Genomic DNA, 18059 nt, shown 5'->3' with positions numbered 1-18059 from the left:
TCGATTTTTACAAATTGATGGATAACTTGCTTCAGAATGAGAAGTGAATGAGAAGCCCTCACCTCCCCGCAAAAGTGCTTGAAGGTTTTCACATTCTCTTGTCAGGTGACCTCATAGACTTTTTAGTGCAAAACATTAATTTTCTTCTGGTGAAGCCTTTTGGTGTTGATGTGCATAAAGGCTTAGGCATCTGGAGGTTTTGTGCTGACGATAATACGAGATTGCGCCTGAGTCCCTCCACCTTGACATCAGCTGACCACAGTTGAGTTGATGAAAAACCAAAGCCTTTTAAGAGGGAGTGCAGACTTCTTTTAAAGTATTTTTGTCTGCTTGGGTGAAACATACTGGTGCAATACAAAAGTGGTTCGTTTTCAATAATCTTTTTCACTAATTATTTAGATTTCTATGTGTTTTGTTGAGTTTTTCTTGAAAACCAGAATACTTTTTATAAATATATAATGAGACTCTGTTAAATGTTGTGTTTTAACACTCAGTCTACTATCAAGGCAGAGCCGGCGAGCCCATTAGGCAATTTCGGCAGACGCCGAAAGGATGCTGTGACCTCCAGCGGCTCGGAAAAAAAGAAAAAAAAATCATGTTTAGGATAATTATTGTTACAGTTCAGTTGGGTGTAAAGTGTGAACCCTGAAAGCAGAAATTTGAGGAATTTGAGGCAAAGGTGAGGCAAAAAGTCTTTTTAATGACAAAAAGGCAAAAACACAAAACCACCGTGTGTAGAAAAACAGGAATAAAAAGAGGACTGCAAAGGCAAAAACAGAAAAGCAGCAAACTAAACCAAAAAATGCAAAATTTCAATCACAAGCTCAGCTTGGACAAGACCACCAGCAGGAAAATACTAGAACTAAAAGCGACGGTAAGATTAACACAAAAACAAACTTACAGGGTAACAAACGTGCACGGGCGGAACAAAGCAGGTAAGAAGAAACTACAAAGACAAGAAGAACAGGTAGCAAGTAGTTGGCAGGAAAAATACACAGACAAACTAGCACAGGAGCGAGGAGACTAAATAGTGCCAGACTGATTGTAAAATGGCACCTGCTGCTGCTCGTGGCTGTGCCCAGCGCTCAACTTTGGGCACAGAGGAACACAAGACGTGAGGGGAGCATACCAAAATAAGAGCATGCAAGACCAGCCGTGACAATTATATTAAAACTACTACTATTAAGTCTTAAAACGAAAGAGCTCACATTGATTGGAATGTAAAGCAATGCCCAATTATTATTATTATTACTACAAATGCTAACAGATACAGTAAATCTCCCAGCGCCCATCACTTTTGTACATATTCTTAGTTGTATACAGTAATCCGTCGTTTATCGTGGTTAATCCACAAAATAGGACTCAGTGTTAATAAACAGAATATTTTCATAGTTGGAGCATAGAAAACCTTCTTAGAGTCGCGTACCCCTTCACACATTTGTACCTCCTACACCTGCACACTTAACAAACAAACCTTTTTATCGAAATTAACTTTAAATATTGAACATAATTAATTGGTTATTTGATTTTATAGTAAATCTAGGTCAATTTTTTTTATTTTGCATGGTCACATTTTGATTTAGTCTCACATGAGCGCTGATAAATAGATAAGTAATCATCCCACATGTCTTTTTTTCCAGTCTGATGTTGGCATCCTTCCGTTTGAATGGGCTGAATTTGACCTTCACTTTTTTGTCCACTCACAACGGTTATGGTTTAAGTCTGCATATTCATTTAATACCAAATTGAATGGGCGAGCTTGGTGATCATGATAAAGCAGTACACAAAGTACAAAAACACATACAACCAACGATAACGAGAAAGTTTCATTTTTAGGGGAATCCCCACTCACAGTGGCGGGGATTGGAACACCGATGTAAGCGAAATCTTCAAGATTAAACACTCTTAATACACAAAATAATCATCAAGCTTTCTTATTTGTTCATAGAATGCACACAGAGCAATGAACAACTTCATGCTCTGTCTCCTTTCTGTTCCGTTCTCCTTGCATTGTGAGGCGTTCGGACGCACTCGTAATGGTGAGTGTTAGGCGGTGATTGTTCATTTTTATTCACGTACATCCCTTTGACGATTGGTGTACCCCTGGGGGGTACCCCTGGGATCCTCGGTCATAGTGTCACTTTAGCTCATACAGTAAACTGTGCTGTACTGTTGTTGTCTTTATAATGTATTACTATTAATATGTATCCACTTATTTTGTGTAGTTCAGATTTTTTCGTATTTATTTTAGGGCTGTCAGAATTAGCGCATTAATGCCGGCAAGTCATTTATTTAATTATGACGCAATTTTTTTGGCGTAATTAATGCATGAGCATCACGTGAAGCCAGATCTTTCTGTTACGGCAGCAGATTTGGGCACAATAGTGTCCCCACACGGTCTTTTATAACTTTATTTTACTCCAGTATTCAGATCTCTGCACTAGCTTCCTGTTGGTCAGAGAATAGACTTTAAAACAGCTCTGCTTGTGCACAAGTCATTTTCATGGTCTTGCGCCAAAGTGCAGTACATCTCTGACATGCTAGAGCCCCATAAACCATCTCGAGCTCCTGCGAGTGCCCAGAGTCGGGACTAAACACGGTGAGGCTGCGTTTCAGTTTTATGCTGCCAAAATCTGGATTAATCTTCCAGAAGATGTGCGACGATCCTCAACTTCGGCAATGTTCAAATCCAAGCTGAAAACACTTCCATTCAACTGTGCATATGACAACTGAAAGTATTCTATCTGCACTCTTCATTTTTTATTCTATGGAATGATCTACGGAACTTTATGTCATGACTTTTGAATGATTTTATGTTTTTATGGAATGATTTTATGAAGTGATTCGACCCTTCCTTTCTGTAAAGCACTTTGAATTACCTTGTGTATGAACTGTGCTCTATAAATAAACTCACCTTGCCTTGCATAGTCCGAACATCATCAGAATGGCGCATCCTCACTGTCAGAAGGTAGATAGAATAAAGTATCTATTTATCTATTTATCTATCTGAATGCGAGGTAGGATCAGGGACACTCCAAACACTCACTAACGTGGAGGCACAATTTGCTGCATTTAAGCATGCTCGGAAGTAGAAAATACATCTACACTCAAATTGTGACTTAAATCCTGCTGTGTCGTTGAACCCCTCATTGTGCTTAATATCGCTGTTAAAGCGTGATTCAGATGTTCTGCTCCTATTAAAGACAGCAGTATTAGACAAATACTTTTTGTGTGGTTTCTTTAAGGTTGATTTAAAATCTCTGTTCATTTGCAGCTGTCAGTACATACAAATATACAGTATGTAATTGTATCCTGTCATTTATCTTTTCGTTCATAATGTACAGCAAAAATCAGCGTATTTCACACGTAGTGGCAAATGGTTATTAATTCATTCATTTGAAAATTTATGTGTGATTAATTTGATTACATTTTTTAATCATTTGATAGCCCAAATTTATATCTAACTTATTAACCATGTAAATTGGGTGACATGTTATTTTACGTATTAAAGACTATGGTAAAAACATTCATTGCCATTCAGTTTCTTTTGAAAGCGTATGTAAATCCCTGATGGAGGGGGCGCCATATAAAATCTGGCCTTGGCGCGCCATTTTGGTTTGGTCTGTCTTAGGGCTGGGCGGTATCGACCAAAACTCATATCCCGATATATTGATGTTGAATATCGATATTCAATATTTGCCCGATATTTATTCCACAAAGCGAGTTTAGACAACGTCAAAGTCAAATATGTGTCAGAAGTTCTTTCATTAAAATTTAAAAAATCTTATAAAAAAATAGCTGCTAAAATACTGTATAATCGTGCTCTTTTTGAAATAAATATAGAAAAAGTTAAATATAATCATCAATCTTCTTTAGAACAACGCTTTAGCTATGCTCAAATCCTCAGCTAATACCAAAGGCACAAAAAACAACAAATGAAATAAAGTGCCCCATTTAATAGGACATTTTTAAATGTCAGCAGCAACTCAAAAATACTTTACTTTGAACAGTATTATTTTTTTTCCAGAAGGCAGAATCTCTTAGGAGAGCCAAAAAAGTGAATAAAAACACCTTAATTAGGTTTAGAACAACAAACAAACTTGATTCTTAGTTTGTTCATTTAAAAAATTGGCCATCCCTTCATCAAAATAAAATAATTTAAATATTTTATCTTGGCTAGCACCTCTCAAAGTTTAGACAGCATAATAATTACATCCAGACTCACCTCCAGCCTCCACCTTTTATCTTGTAGTTAGGAGTACCTGTTTAGTTAGCACACGTCGTTCTCCCATCACACGTTCTGACACACTGACAATTAAGTGACCAAGTCCAAATGAGGCTTGAGTGTAATGAACAGTCATTTAATGACGATTAAGAAACATTTACGTCGCTCTTTAAAATAGGACGAGATCCACCCAGGTGGCATCGCACCTCGAGGATGCGTGGATCTCCACTACTTTCACTTGAATGTTCCCAAATACCAGAAACTCTCCAACAACACCAGAAAAAGTAGCTAGATTTGTCGCTAGTCGCTTTTGAGGAAAATATGTCACCGAGAGGGTTTGGAATGTCGCCAGATCTAGCACGGAGCACGAAGGGGGGCGGGGCAGCGGCCCCGCTAAGGAGCGCTGACACACACAGCAGTGAAGAGTGAGACAGACCTCCGTGAGAACAGCGCAAATCCAGTCTATATCGCTGTCAGCGATATGTTTTTTTTTCATATCGCGCTTAAAAGAAATAAAATATCGATATATCGCCCAGCCCTACTCTGCCTCAAGGCAATGAGGACTAAAAAGTAAGGTGTTGATAAATGACACTACCGCTCTCTCTCTATCTGTATTTATTTGAAATATATAAGACCTTGTTCTCAGTAGCCCCCGCTACGCTGCCTGTTCAACCTGGGATTTGTCCACCTCATTTCTGGCTCCCTGTTCTGTATCAAGAGCATGACAAAGAAAAGGGGGATCAAGTCATCAGAGGTTGGTTGGCCCCTGTCTGGGGTGTGAAGTTTAACAGCGTGTGTTGAAAGCAATTGTCATTGTCTGACAGTATTTTATACAGTCACGGTCCAGCAGTTTCCAGTTCACATCCCAAGCAATTTCCTTTCATCTGAGGGTGACAGTACAGGTCCTCCACAGGCACAGCGAAGACGCATCCAAATCATTTACACACACAGGCCTACTTATTTACATACATTCGGTTGACTGATGATCCTGGACTGCGCAGTTGTTTAGCAAAAGATCTTCCAAACGACTTTACCAAATATGAATTTGCCCCGTGTAAAATAAGCTTGATCATCATGTTTTTACTAATGACCGAAGATGTACATTGATAATCATTCCGCCCTGGAAGAGAACAGTTCAAATGAATCATTAAAGGGTCAAAATGGATACCACATTCAAGCCCAAGATGAGATTTTGTATACCTCTTCACCGTGTGACAGCGCATTTACAGCAATATCCTGCTTTGCTGGGTTCGGCAACGATGGATCTGATGCAGCTATTTTCAGTGATCTCCACGTAAAAAAGGCTAACAGAGAGTACATCTGGGGGGCTTTCTGCTTGGTAGAGATGGTATTCTTCAATATGTGAGAGAGATTATGATTAAAATCGACTTTATGACACTGCCGTGATTGCTGCGATATCAAACATGTGTAACGGCAATGAGTGGTGTGCAGTCAGGGCCAGCAAGTCCTTCTCTGCTGGCCTAAGTCAGAAACACTAGCTTACATTTACAAACTAAATTCTCGTATTTGTTCTATCAAACTATTATTATTCCCGAAGGTCTGTTATCTTCATTTTGTAGCATGTTTCTTAGCTACACTGCTTCCAGTATGTCTAGGTATTTTGTTTTTTGTCCAATCAGATTTCAGCGTCTATCTGTATGTGTATGTGTGATATTAGAACAGCTTGCTGACATCCCTGACTTGACATCGGACAGGCGAGCGGTACGGATTCATTGAAATAAACCAGTTACAAATGTCGACAGCTGCTAGCAAGCCAAGCTAACTGGTTAACTGCTGAGGTTGAAAGCGGTTCCCTATAGCAACAATGCCATGCAAAAAGCTAAACCATTCCAGCCCTGGAAATCCGGGTCCAGAATCAGAATGCTGTTGAATGAGAAGGATTCAATATTATATGGCGCCTTGAAGAGCCTAATGACAGAAAATGGCTGAAAATACGACAAGACCTACCGTAAGAAGCCTGCAATCACAGGACTTCAAGAGGCCCTTCTCTGAGACCCATGATGAGGTCAAGAACCTTAGTGAGGAAACTACAGCACTGCACAATGATATTAGGATGATAGCGCTGCCTTGTGCGTCGCTCTTAAGGAAGAAAAAGAAGTAAAGGGAAAAAATGATTGAACAAAAGGAGAATATAATTGATGAGATGGCTCAGAATGCATGACGGGGCTCTGCATTACACCCAGGTCAAATGCCAGGGCCATCGAGAACAGAGGAGGACTAGTATGAAATTAATGTTGCATCAACGAAGCAACAAATTGCCAATTTTGTACAATCAAAGGAGGTGGACGCCACACTCGTCATCATTGTTAAGTTCACCAACAGAAAATTCCAAACCGCAACGCTGAACTTGGAAAGAAGCTGAACGGTACAAACGTCTGCATGGATGAGCATCTGATCAAATGCTATGCTGACATCGCCAAAAACGCATGCGATGTGAGGACGCAGGAATTCAAGGCACTACGACAATTCGAGGTACTACAAAATCCACATCCAGCTAAATGGAGGACCGGAAGAGGCCAGAGCGCTTGTTGTCACAGATATTAAGGATGACAGTAAGGAAAATGGAGGATGCAACACACAAACAAAGAACAATGCAGTTGGAAAGATTACATTCAATAACATTTGACATCACGACCTCGTTGCAAGGGCCTGCTCCACAAGAAGTACTGAACTTAAGAACCCAATTTTTCTCCATTCAGTGACTTTCACAATACATGAATAACTGCAGGACAGGAAGACCTGGAAGTGGAAACCTTGATCTACCCAGACCACAAACAGCTGGGTTGGCCAATGATATCGACCCGGACAACAAAAAAAGAAACTACTGCTTTACTGGCAAAGTTCCAAAGATCGACTCGTAGCTCGCGATCAACGGGTTGGTTTTTGTTTTTGAGTTTGGAAGAGTTAATGCTAGGTGTAGTGTTCGTTTCTATTTTGCTATGTAAAATCAATGCGTCCAGGAAGTTCTTAAAAGTGCTTAAAAGGACCAAAATACGGCAAAATATTAGTAATACATGTTATCATGAATGTGCCTGTTACTGTATATAAAATCATAAAATGTTGTTGGAGATTTTTGGAGGTGTTTTAAAAGCAGGCTTTGTCGGTGTAATAGGTGTGTCCCATTATGTGCATTAATTAGCTGCCTCTTTTTAGCTGTTTTTATATCTTTAGAATGCGCAATCATTTTCTTATGTTATTTCAGATTTGGTGAAAATGTGTTGAATACAGGAAGTGAATAAGTGTAGACACAAACGGGGTAGGATTAAATAAACTCCGCTTCTTCCTTCTCTTCCTACGTTTCGGACATGTGGAATTGTAACGTGAAGTATTCCAGTGTAACCTGTATGCATGTTTGAAATAAATTAAACCATTACCAAGTGCCCAGGGCCTTCAGAATCAGTAGTGCTGGCCCATGTTACATACACACTAAACACACACATACGCTATAAATGCAGCCTGGGAAAGCGTTTGTTCGCTCCTTCCAGAGCAGTGCTTACGAGTGATGTATGTTATTTCATTTCTGATCTGTCTTGTTAGATAAATATTGGTTGTTTAGAGATGATGGGTTAACTGTTATTTTGCTTTAGTAATAATAATTAGTAATAATCCCCAATTCTGTAAGGCCACACATTGTTATATTGTGTTTTTTGTGGATTCATGTATTTAGTATAACTGACAAGATAGTGGTGGTATTAAAAGGTGGATTGGGTCACTGATGTACTTAAATGCAACATCTACCACTGAAGTCTGTACACGTCAAAATGTGATTTTCCAAGACTTTGTCCAACCCAAACAATTAAAACCAGTCATGAGAAACATTTCAAAAGTGATGAGTTTGGCTATATTGCGTCTATGTTGCAAATTGTCATCAGCGGCCCCCCCGTTGGCGGTCGGCTCGATTGTTTAACCATTCATTACATTAAAGAGCAACATAAGATGCGCCTTTTTATATTAAGTGTAAATTATAAATGTTGTGTCAAGCAGAGAAATTCCCCATCGCCAACTGTCATGATTATTTATGAACTGGTGGCAGGGGATTTTTATTTTTTAATTCATAGGGTCAAGGTCAAGGTGCTGTACAAAGTGCTATACATACCAAGAAAGTAAAATGCTTAAAGTTAAATAAAATAGCCAAAATAGGATAAATGGAACAAGTATTAAAATAAATAAAAGTCAATGGGAACAAGTAGAACAATTAAAACATTTGATATACAAAAAACAGATAAATAAAATAAAACAAATAGATAAAAATGTCTAAACTAGCTTGTCTTGAAAGGCAGTGTTTAAAAGGTGCGGCTTTAGCTTTTAACACTCCACAGAAGGAGCCATTTTAATTTGCAAAGGGAGAGAGTTCCATAATTTAAGTTCCGCGGTTCTTGTTTCCTCTTGCTTTTAGTCTAGTCGTGGGACAATGTAAAAGAGACTTGTTGCAAGACCTCGCTGCTCTAGCAGGAGTGTGCCAAGTCAGCATATCGCTTAAATAAAAGGGGGCAAGTCCGTTTAGGCATTTAAAAACAAGCGATAAAATCTTAAAATGAATTGTAAAAACTACAGGCAGCCAGTGGGGTGAAGCAAGCACAGGGGTAACGTGTTCATACCGTTTTTTTTCCCCATGAGCAGGCAAGCAGCTGCATTTTGGACCAGTTGAAATCTCCGAAGACTTGGCCAAGGCCAAAGTAAAGGAAGTTACAACAGTCCAGACATGATGAAATGAGCACATGTAAGACCCTTTATAGCTTCACCTTAGCAAGAATCCTGAGGTTGCTTTGATCACTGAACTGATTTGGTTAATAAGATTAAAAGAGCTATAAAAAAAAAAAACGCCAATGTTTTTAAGACAGGTGCGGCAATAAGATGAAACCAGTTGACACCAGTGAGGAGTGTGTCCCCAAAAATCACAACCTCAGTTTTCTTTTCATTTCAATTCAGAAAATTCATTGACAGCCAGGTTTTTATATCATGGAGGAGGTTTTGTAAGGCCATAAAGCGGTGGTCACCAACCTTTTTGAGCCCAACATCCCTGGTCTCGGCCGTGAACCTGCGTAAGATCTACATTTCCCCCTGCCCCCAACCAAGATATTTGTGTGTGTGTGTATATATATATATGTATATGTATATATATGTATATGTATATTTGTATATGCATGCCTAGAGAGAAATATATACAATATATTTAAATTATATATTAACATATATATTTATTTATTTATGTATTTTGTAGAAAGGTTTACTTTTATTTTGTAGACAGTAAAGTAAAATAGATATTTCAAGATTTGTCTTTAAATACAAAGTTTTGTGTCATTATACAACATTTCAGCTTTTGTCCATTGTGCTTTTTGCTCTACTTTTTTCAATTTTTGCTGTTTTTTAAATGTTATTTTGTTTCTGCAGTGATGCAATGACAAATGAGCCACGGGCCGCGCTTTGGTCATCCCCACTTTGTGGGTTCGACTGGTGGCGTGGACTCTTGGAGCAAATTACAACTCGGCTTGTTGGCTCAGTGTGGTGGGCGAGCGGTGGCGAGGAGAGAGACTGGTCGATGCGTGACAAGAGTCAGCCCCAATGAGCTGGAGCTCAAAGATTTTTTTTGTCTACGGTGTTATATTTGTGCCCTAATTTTTGAGGTAGCAAAGACAGATTTTGAGTCATATTAACGTGCAATCGCTACTGTTGTGTGCTCAGGCATATCGCTGCACTCTGTCATTCCTTCCCTCCCTCTCGCTCGACCCTTTTACACGTTGCGGCCCCAGTGGCAGAAAGTACAATAAAAACAAGACAGGACCTAAAATAGAACCTTCCACCAGGAGGACACAGAGGCGTTCCCAGGTCAGCTGTGAGACATAATCCCTGCAGCGTGTCCTAGATCTGCCCGAGGACGTCCCCCCGGCTGGACCCTCACCTGGACCCTCACCAGGGACGTACGAGATGCCCGAGTCACCTCAGTGAAGTAGCAGCGGCTCTACTCTGAGCTCCTCCCGAATAACTAAACTCCTCTTGAAGTCCCGTTTTATTATAGTTCGCCTGTCCTAGATGCTACTGCTAACCGAAGGCAACCAGGTCATTTTTTTCTTGTATTATTTGTATTTTCTCCCAAAAGAAAGTATCGTTGACTTCCAAATGTTTAATTTTCTTCGCTATTTTGCTTCATAACGCTGTACAAGGAAACATATTCTTTGCTTAACGGCTCTTAATAAAGTTGATTCCAGTTGACATGCAGCTCAGTGGCAGACGCAGCACTCGTCTTTACTCCTGTGAGGTGTAAGTCTTTCGGCTGTGTGAACAATGGATCAAGGCAAGAGCGCTCTCTTCCAAAACAAAAGGTGTAACACGGTTTTATAATAAATGAAGCCACATTTACAGAAAGAGATGTTTCCTTTCACCAACAGCTATTTTCTTCAAGCCTTGCGGGACTTCGGAGAGCACAGTGAGATGTAAACAGATGACTGAGGAAAAGCCCTGTAAGCACACCGTCTGAATCTTTTATTAGGCAACAAAGCCTGATAAGAAATCCGAAAGAATTTACACTTCCAATCTCCACACATAAATATTGTATTTACATTTGTGACTTCTGAGCAATGTCTGGTCCCCTGTCGGCTCCACTCCAAAGTTGTCAGAAGTCCAACAGAGTGACCTGATTATTCCAAAGATTATAGCATCGCTTCAAGCCGTAACCTTGATCCCGCACCGGCTTCATTGCTTTTATTAGTCCCGGTGCACGAGTAAAGGGAGCTGAACTTACTGCGTGAGGAGGGCAGCAACTGAGATCCCTCTCGTGGGTGTGTGAAGATGATATGTGAGGAAACAAATTGGTGATGGAGATTGAACTAGTGGAGAGATAATTGCAAATGTTCAGCAGAAAAGCTGCCTACAGCAGATTTGTAGCTTCTGTTCAAGTATAAGACCAACTTGTAACACCAGAGAATAACTTTCAGCCCCTATTTTTGCCAGCGCTGTTCGAAAGATGCATGGAGCTTAAAGTTTGAGCTTGAAGGCCAACGTTAACAATTAATGCAGGGTCAGCAAAGATAGTTTTGTGCATGCTGAAAAACCTGTTTTTTTTTTTGCAAAGTCTTCCAAAATCAGTTAGCCTCAATACAAGGAAATTCATATTTGATGAGCAGCCATTTCTGCCATTTTTGTGCCCCAATATAGGTTCTATAAAAAATATATTTGTTTTCCCGGCTGTGCTGCCATCCCGGGCTACCCAAGGTCGAGCTGGGAATTTACAATAGCCGTTTCTCTTCTCTTGGTGCAGGCCACTATGTTATGTCAGTGTTAATGTTGGCCGGTGCACCCAACACGCCTTACAGCAAAGCATAGACACAACACGGTTACCTGGATGACTGCAGTCTTCATTCATTACTCGGTATGAGTGGCAGAACAAAAGCGCTCTTGGTTGCTATTCCTAAATTGTCTTTTGAGTCTTCAATGAATACAATGAGTGCACTAATGAGGATTTTTCTGAACTCAATTTAAAAATCCACCTCACGCTTAGCTGGTAGCTAATAGAGTGCATTGTTTCATCGTAATGTAATGCTCATGTATTATTAACTGAATGAACACACTGTACTCAGCAAACTCACTCAACTGGCTTCCTTTGGTTTTTGACTCTGCTTCCTCTGTTTTAATGTTTTATTAATTCCATCACAATCATCAGGTCTCAGTTATAATCATTACTGGTTTCTAATCTTAGCACATCAGCTTTGAAGTCTGGAGATTTGGGTTGAATCTCCTTTGGAACATCTTCTTGTTCTCATATGAACATTCCCAAAAAAACATGCATGTCTAAATTTTCCATAGATGTGAATGGTTATTTGTCTATATGTGTAGAGAGTACCCCGCTTTTCACCTAAAGTCTGGGATAGGATAGGCTCCGGCTAACCTATGACCGTAATGAGGACAGGCGGTGTAGAAAATGGACGTACTGTACGTTTTTAAATTGCTGTCACTGTTTAGTGTTTAGCGCTTTGAGAGTTGTACAAACCTGACAAGCTCAACCAGCTGATCAACTGCTAAAGGATGAATGTTTTTCTTTTGTTTGCACACACTTTGAAAAAAGATAATGTAATTAGCAACCGATGTTGTAGCTGTGTTGCAATCATCAAAGATGCTGGTTGCTGGAACGCAAGCTATTCACTTGTTTTGTACCACAGCAAGTTGTCACTATTGAAATAATGCTGAAAGGTTAATATTGAATCAGCGACTGTACCCTCAGAGTAGCCAGTCTGTTTGAAATAATGGAAGCAGTCACTCCTTCTTGGGTCTAAGATGAACTGGGTTGCAAATATGGACAATGTATAAAAAAAAAAAAACAGGCAGAATAAGAATATATGCCTGAAGGAGACTTGCCTGCTTTAATGTTTGCTCCAAGCTTTTGTATATGTTTTATCAGTCCATTGGGTTCAGTGTACTTTTCTACTACTGAGTACAATCTAACCTAATCTAGTTGAAGAGACCAATATTAAGGAATGTATGCAGAGTACAAGAAAGGAGGCCTGGTTTTAAATCTAGTTCATATTTTACAGAGATAAATATGGTTATTTGCTTGTTTGCACGGCATAATGATTGACCTCCTTGTGCTGTTCGTTAGTAATGGTTCATCCAGTAGTTTACTTCATGCAATATACTCTGGAGTCTCTTATAATTGAACCCAGTCCTTCATTTATCATACAATTTCCCCATAGGAAATCATGTAAATGTCATCAATCCTTGTTTAGTGTCACGTGCGAACCCCCTTTATGTGTGTTTTAGTTAGCCAGTAATTTACTTAGCTAAATTGAGTTGAACTGAAAAGCTACACAGATGAGTTCCATGGAACGTTGGGAATACATGGCACATGTATAAAGCAAGAACACATTATTAATTGTGATCAAATGCCACTAAAGGAATGTACTGTGTTTTCTTTTCACACATTCACTGGAACCATCGGTACAGCACAGCTTGAGTGCAGGCAATTTAAAAATTGTTATGAATACACGTTTGCATTTGTACATGTAACAATGTGAATAAAATTGCTTTAAACCTTTGGCAGGAATCCTTTGTGTTGATATGCAGACCACAGTCTGTCTAACCTGGCAGAGGTCTGCGCTCGACTGAGTGCCTCAGTACCCTGTTATTAATAACACTGAACCCCTTCAGTTATGTAGAGTTGGCGTGTGGTGTCAAGCATGATGGCACATCGAGCTCTGGATTTTTGTGCAACTTTAGATGCGGACATTTCCTGAATTCAGAATTGTACGACATTCAGGACCATTCGACTTTAGCCAATCTTTCAGTAAATGATGTTTGCATGATTAATTTCTACTTTATCTGTTTTGGGGCAATCATCTGGTAATACTGGTGTGTTGTCCCTGTGTGCTGGCCCACTCAAACACTAAAAAGATGTCAACTCACTGATCGCACTCCAACTAAGCAACCTGGGATCAGACGATGTAATCTCAAGGGGAATAACGCTGCAAAAGCACCACTTCAGCAATGAGTGGAAAAATCATTGTCTATTTTATTCTGCTGCACAGGTTCATTAAAAACCTGCTGAATTTGAAAACACCAACACATTGAATTGGTCCAATGATGTGATGCAAACCCTGTTCGTACAGAAGAAGGGCAGTATTTTATCAAAATTGACATATAAAACACCCACTTGAACATTTATTTTCACATTACTTGCTCAAGGTGTGTTTAAAGCCCTCGGCTACTAAGAAGACTCAAGCTACAGAAATACACACCACAGCACACATTAGAATGCAACATCAAATTCAAAAATATATACTCTTGCTGTTTTTTTTCCTGTTGTATAGTTGGAAAAATACACAATTAAAGAAATTAAGGACTTTACAGGAGTAACAGCTGATGTTTTTTGCACCGTGACAGCGGTGCAGATGATTCCTACGCATCAGTGCATTCAAATGATTGTTGACATGACCTAAAAAGTGTGAAATATTGTTCCCTGCAAGCTACTTGAGGGTCCCGCACAGCATTTTGTCATGTGTGCTCACACGTCGTCACCTCGGGAAGGGGTGTTTGGTCCTGCAGGACCACTTGCACTTGGGTAGGGGTGGGGGCGGGGCGAGCGTGGGGCAGAGAGTTTTTCTGCAGCTCGACCCCAAAAGTAGGTGGCGCACTCTGCAACTGTCTCCTGTACTGCACAAAGCTACAGGTCTTTAGGATGATGGCCAGTATGTTCTTTCCTATCAGAATCCCAGAGACCCTGGCGTCCCTGTACAAAATCATGTTCCCGCCACGAATGAAGAGTGTGATGATGTTTATAGTCACCAGGCTGAGGATGGGGTATAGGAGCATCTTATGGGGCACAATGTTGATACCCTGCATGCTGATCTCGCTCAAAGACACGCAGGGTAGCACCAGGAGGAGGATGTAGCAGTAGAAAAACATCAAGCCCTCCGCCCACAAAGGGAGGCCCTTTTTCTGGGGCTCCCATAGGTTGGCTTGAATGTCCAGAATGTCAAGCAAGTCCACCACCACCCAGAAGAGACGATTTCGGATCTCCTCCCGCTTCTTGAAGGCGCGCACATACTCCATGTGGTCAATAGCCACCAGCACCACAAAGAGCACTGGAATGCAGATGGAGAGCAGCAACGTTAATGCCTTTCTGGCAAGAGCGTCAAGGCTCTTCCTGTCAGCCTTATAGTTTTGATACACAAAATAGACCTTGATTTCCAGCACAAAAATGTAGAGGAACCAAAGGATCATGGCATACCCTCGCTTGGCCGTGCGCACCTCGGCCCCCACCCACACCGCCACGTATCGCAGGACAATCAGAAAGCAGATGTCTCCCACCATCACCATGATGCAGATGCCAATCTTGCGCGGGCCATGGTTCTGCTCAACCAGGTAAGCATCAATCAGTGCCATGCTGCTCATGATAAGGATGGTGGACAGGCACACGTGGGGCTTGTTGGTGGGAGGTGGGGGTACCATTCTTGCTCAAGTAAAAGGAGGAGGAGGAGCCGTGTGCTGAAGAGGAGTGTCCTCAGTTTGTCCCGGGAGGACGTGGATCAGATTCCCTGCGTGACTTCAGTTTCAGCCACAATCCAGGAAGCATGGATCACACTGACCAACGCAATCGATCTCTGCTTGTGTTCAAGCCGTCTGCCAGGTAGACACAACCACTCATTTAGTCAGTGATGTTGATTCAGTGTGTCAGCAAACGAACGGCTCTGTGTTTATCTCTCCCATGTGTCATTAAACACCACACTTGAACACATCACTTACATTTTCTGACTATTAAAAAAACAAAACCTTAAACTGCTGCTTCACTTTCAACATCCGTGTTTGCCCAATCTTCAGCGATAAAGATTTATCTGAGTACTCACTTGAGTCCCCCTTTGTACTTTATCCTAATGACTGGTGCACAGTCATCCATGAGACTGTGCTGAGTGATCACAAAGCCCATCTGTAATCCACAAGACGAAAGCAGCACGGGATCCTCTTCTTCTCTGACAGATGTAAATCCACCATTTATGGATTTTCTTCTTTTTTTTTCCCAAGCAAAAGTGCAATCCCAAAATACTGGCGTTGTAATCCACTTACAGCTCAGACTGCATCAGTCTGAGGCATTTTAATGGTCTCGATTTCAGCAACAGAGAGTGGACGTTATTTATACGGTGTGCTTTTGAGTGTCCAAAACCTCAGAAAGTTACTGTGAGTGTAAAGAGCTCTGCGGTAAGTCTGTTTTTTCAAAATGACGCTTTCTGTCCGGGAGTTTTCCTCTCAATTACCCAGCATCCATACAGCCAAAAGTAGAACATGCCACTCTAGTCTTTCCTTCCCAGCCTTTTGAATGTTTCAGAAGATATTTTGCTGCAAATGTGTCACCGTCCTTCTCCACTCAGCTGTGCTGATGTGTCTCCCAGCATGCTCTCTCTGTAAAAGGATCCCCCAAATCCCCCTTCCAGTCTCAAGCTCCGGCTTCTTCTTGATGCCAGGGACACCGGGATCAACAGAGTCAGTGTTTGAGTCCCCCTTCGTGCACTCTGTCGGCAACAGCGGCCGCTTTGATACTCATATCCCTCTGCCCGCCTCCCTGTGCACTTTCCAGCTCTCTCCGCAAAGTCGGAGATGCTCCCTGGTGCGTTCAGACACACTCCTGAGGGTTTTCTCTCTTTCTCTTGCAGCCACCCTCCTCTCCCTTCTCCCTCCTCTGCTCAAGTAAATGCACTTGCTCTGTGGAGGTGATGCTCGGCACACCACAGCTGCAGAGAGAGAGAGAGGGAGAGAGAGAGAGAAAACACTTTTCCAGGGGGTGGAGAGAGGCAGGGGGTGGGAGGACGAGCCACCCTTTGCAGCTTAGCTGAATGCACAACTTTTCTCGCTCCCTGTTTTTTCCAATCATCCCTCTCGCATCCTTCTTTTTCTTTCCTCATTGTGTCTAGTGCCGATATCCTATTTTCCCAGGCTGTTTCTCATTTAAGTCTCGCAAAAGCCTCAGTAACCTTTTCCAGTAAGAAGTTGATTAAGGCACTGTGCGTCCTCGCTGGTTGCAGAGATGCAGAGAATGAGAAGTGATCCAGAGGGGTAGTAATGGGTGAGAAGAGATCCTCCCCACTATGGAACACAGAAATCCATCTTCCCTGTAGACTGTGTCTGCAGTCAAGGGAGACATGTAGGGAACTGGGCCAAGGGGGCGGCTGAGATGAGTTCGCTTGACACAGAGCTTTTCTATTGATCTACTGACAGAGCAGTGTATCAGAGGACTGTGGCTGTGGAGACCAAAAAGAAAGAAGATTAAGGAGAAAAGGGGGGAATGTGAAAAGATACAATTGTGGTGACAGCAAATTGGGAAAGACAAAAAACACAGAAGCCATTAAGGCTGTGCCATGATTTTGTGATACAAGGAGAAAAGATACTTAACGAACTAAAGGATTGCAAGATACCCTTTAATCAATGACTCACTCGGGGTTTAGTTTACATCCCTTTGCACCTCCCCAGACTTAATTTCTCATCTCGCCAACACATTCGTCTAATTCTTCACTTTCACCTTTGTGTGTTTGGGGAAGGCTTTTATCAGAAAGGAAGCTTGAATTAACTTTATATACAAGAGACTGCAAGCCAGGCCCTCTCATCGAACATCATGTGACCTCATGTGACATCGAACATCATGTGGAACATTAAACGTTATAAACACGCCATTCTGGGACATTTGGTTTACTCAAATTTAAAAAAAAATTCTATGTATTAAATATACCGACAATGTTTACAAAATAAATTCTTAACATGCTTCACTGTCCATCCGTCCATCCATTTTCTATGCTCATCCTCATTAGGGTCGCGGGGGTATGCTGGAGCCTATCCCAGCTGACTTCAAGCATGAGGTGGGGTACACCCTGGACTGGTCGCCAGCCATTCGCAGGGCACATATAGACAATTTTTGGAATGTGGGAGGAAACCGGAGTACCCGGAGAAAACCCACGCACGCACGGGGAGAACATGCAAACTCCACACAAAGATGCCCTACGGAGATTTGAACCCTGGCCGTCCGTGGCCAACATGCTAACCACTAGGCCACCGTGCGGCCCTGATTCACTGTCATGCAAGCTAATTGTCGAATTAATAGTAGAACTTTAGAAGTGCAGTGAGTCTATTCACAGTAACAGGTGTACATTTAGTTATTTTATTATTATTATTATTCTTTTTTGTCCTGTCCAGCCATTGGGGCTGATGGTAATGATGATCTAAATGCCCTTACATGCTAAAGAGATTTGTTCTGCCAGGGAAAAGTGCAAGATACTCTTCTACTGTTATACAGATTAAATGTGACTTCATTTGATGTTTGGAGCGGCCGGGTCAGAGCAGG

General features: G+C 41.3%; 1 protein-coding gene across 1 annotated transcript; it reads right to left on the bottom strand.

Annotated features, from left to right (window-relative positions):
- Positions 1-599: 599 nt before the first annotated feature.
- LOC129194262 (transmembrane protein 121) lies at positions 600-16507 on the bottom strand. Its single transcript, XM_054799380.1, has one exon. It carries the CDS (start codon positions 15182-15184, stop codon positions 14228-14230), a length of 957 nt encoding a protein of 318 aa, XP_054655355.1. The 5' UTR covers positions 15185-16507; the 3' UTR covers positions 600-14227.
- Positions 16508-18059: the final 1552 nt, after the last annotated feature.

Source organism: Dunckerocampus dactyliophorus, chromosome 14, assembly GCF_027744805.1.
Source record: "Dunckerocampus dactyliophorus isolate RoL2022-P2 chromosome 14, RoL_Ddac_1.1, whole genome shotgun sequence".
NCBI classification, from domain to species: domain Eukaryota; kingdom Metazoa; phylum Chordata; class Actinopteri; order Syngnathiformes; family Syngnathidae; genus Dunckerocampus; species Dunckerocampus dactyliophorus.
This window is presented reverse-complemented; position numbering and strand designations above follow the sequence as displayed.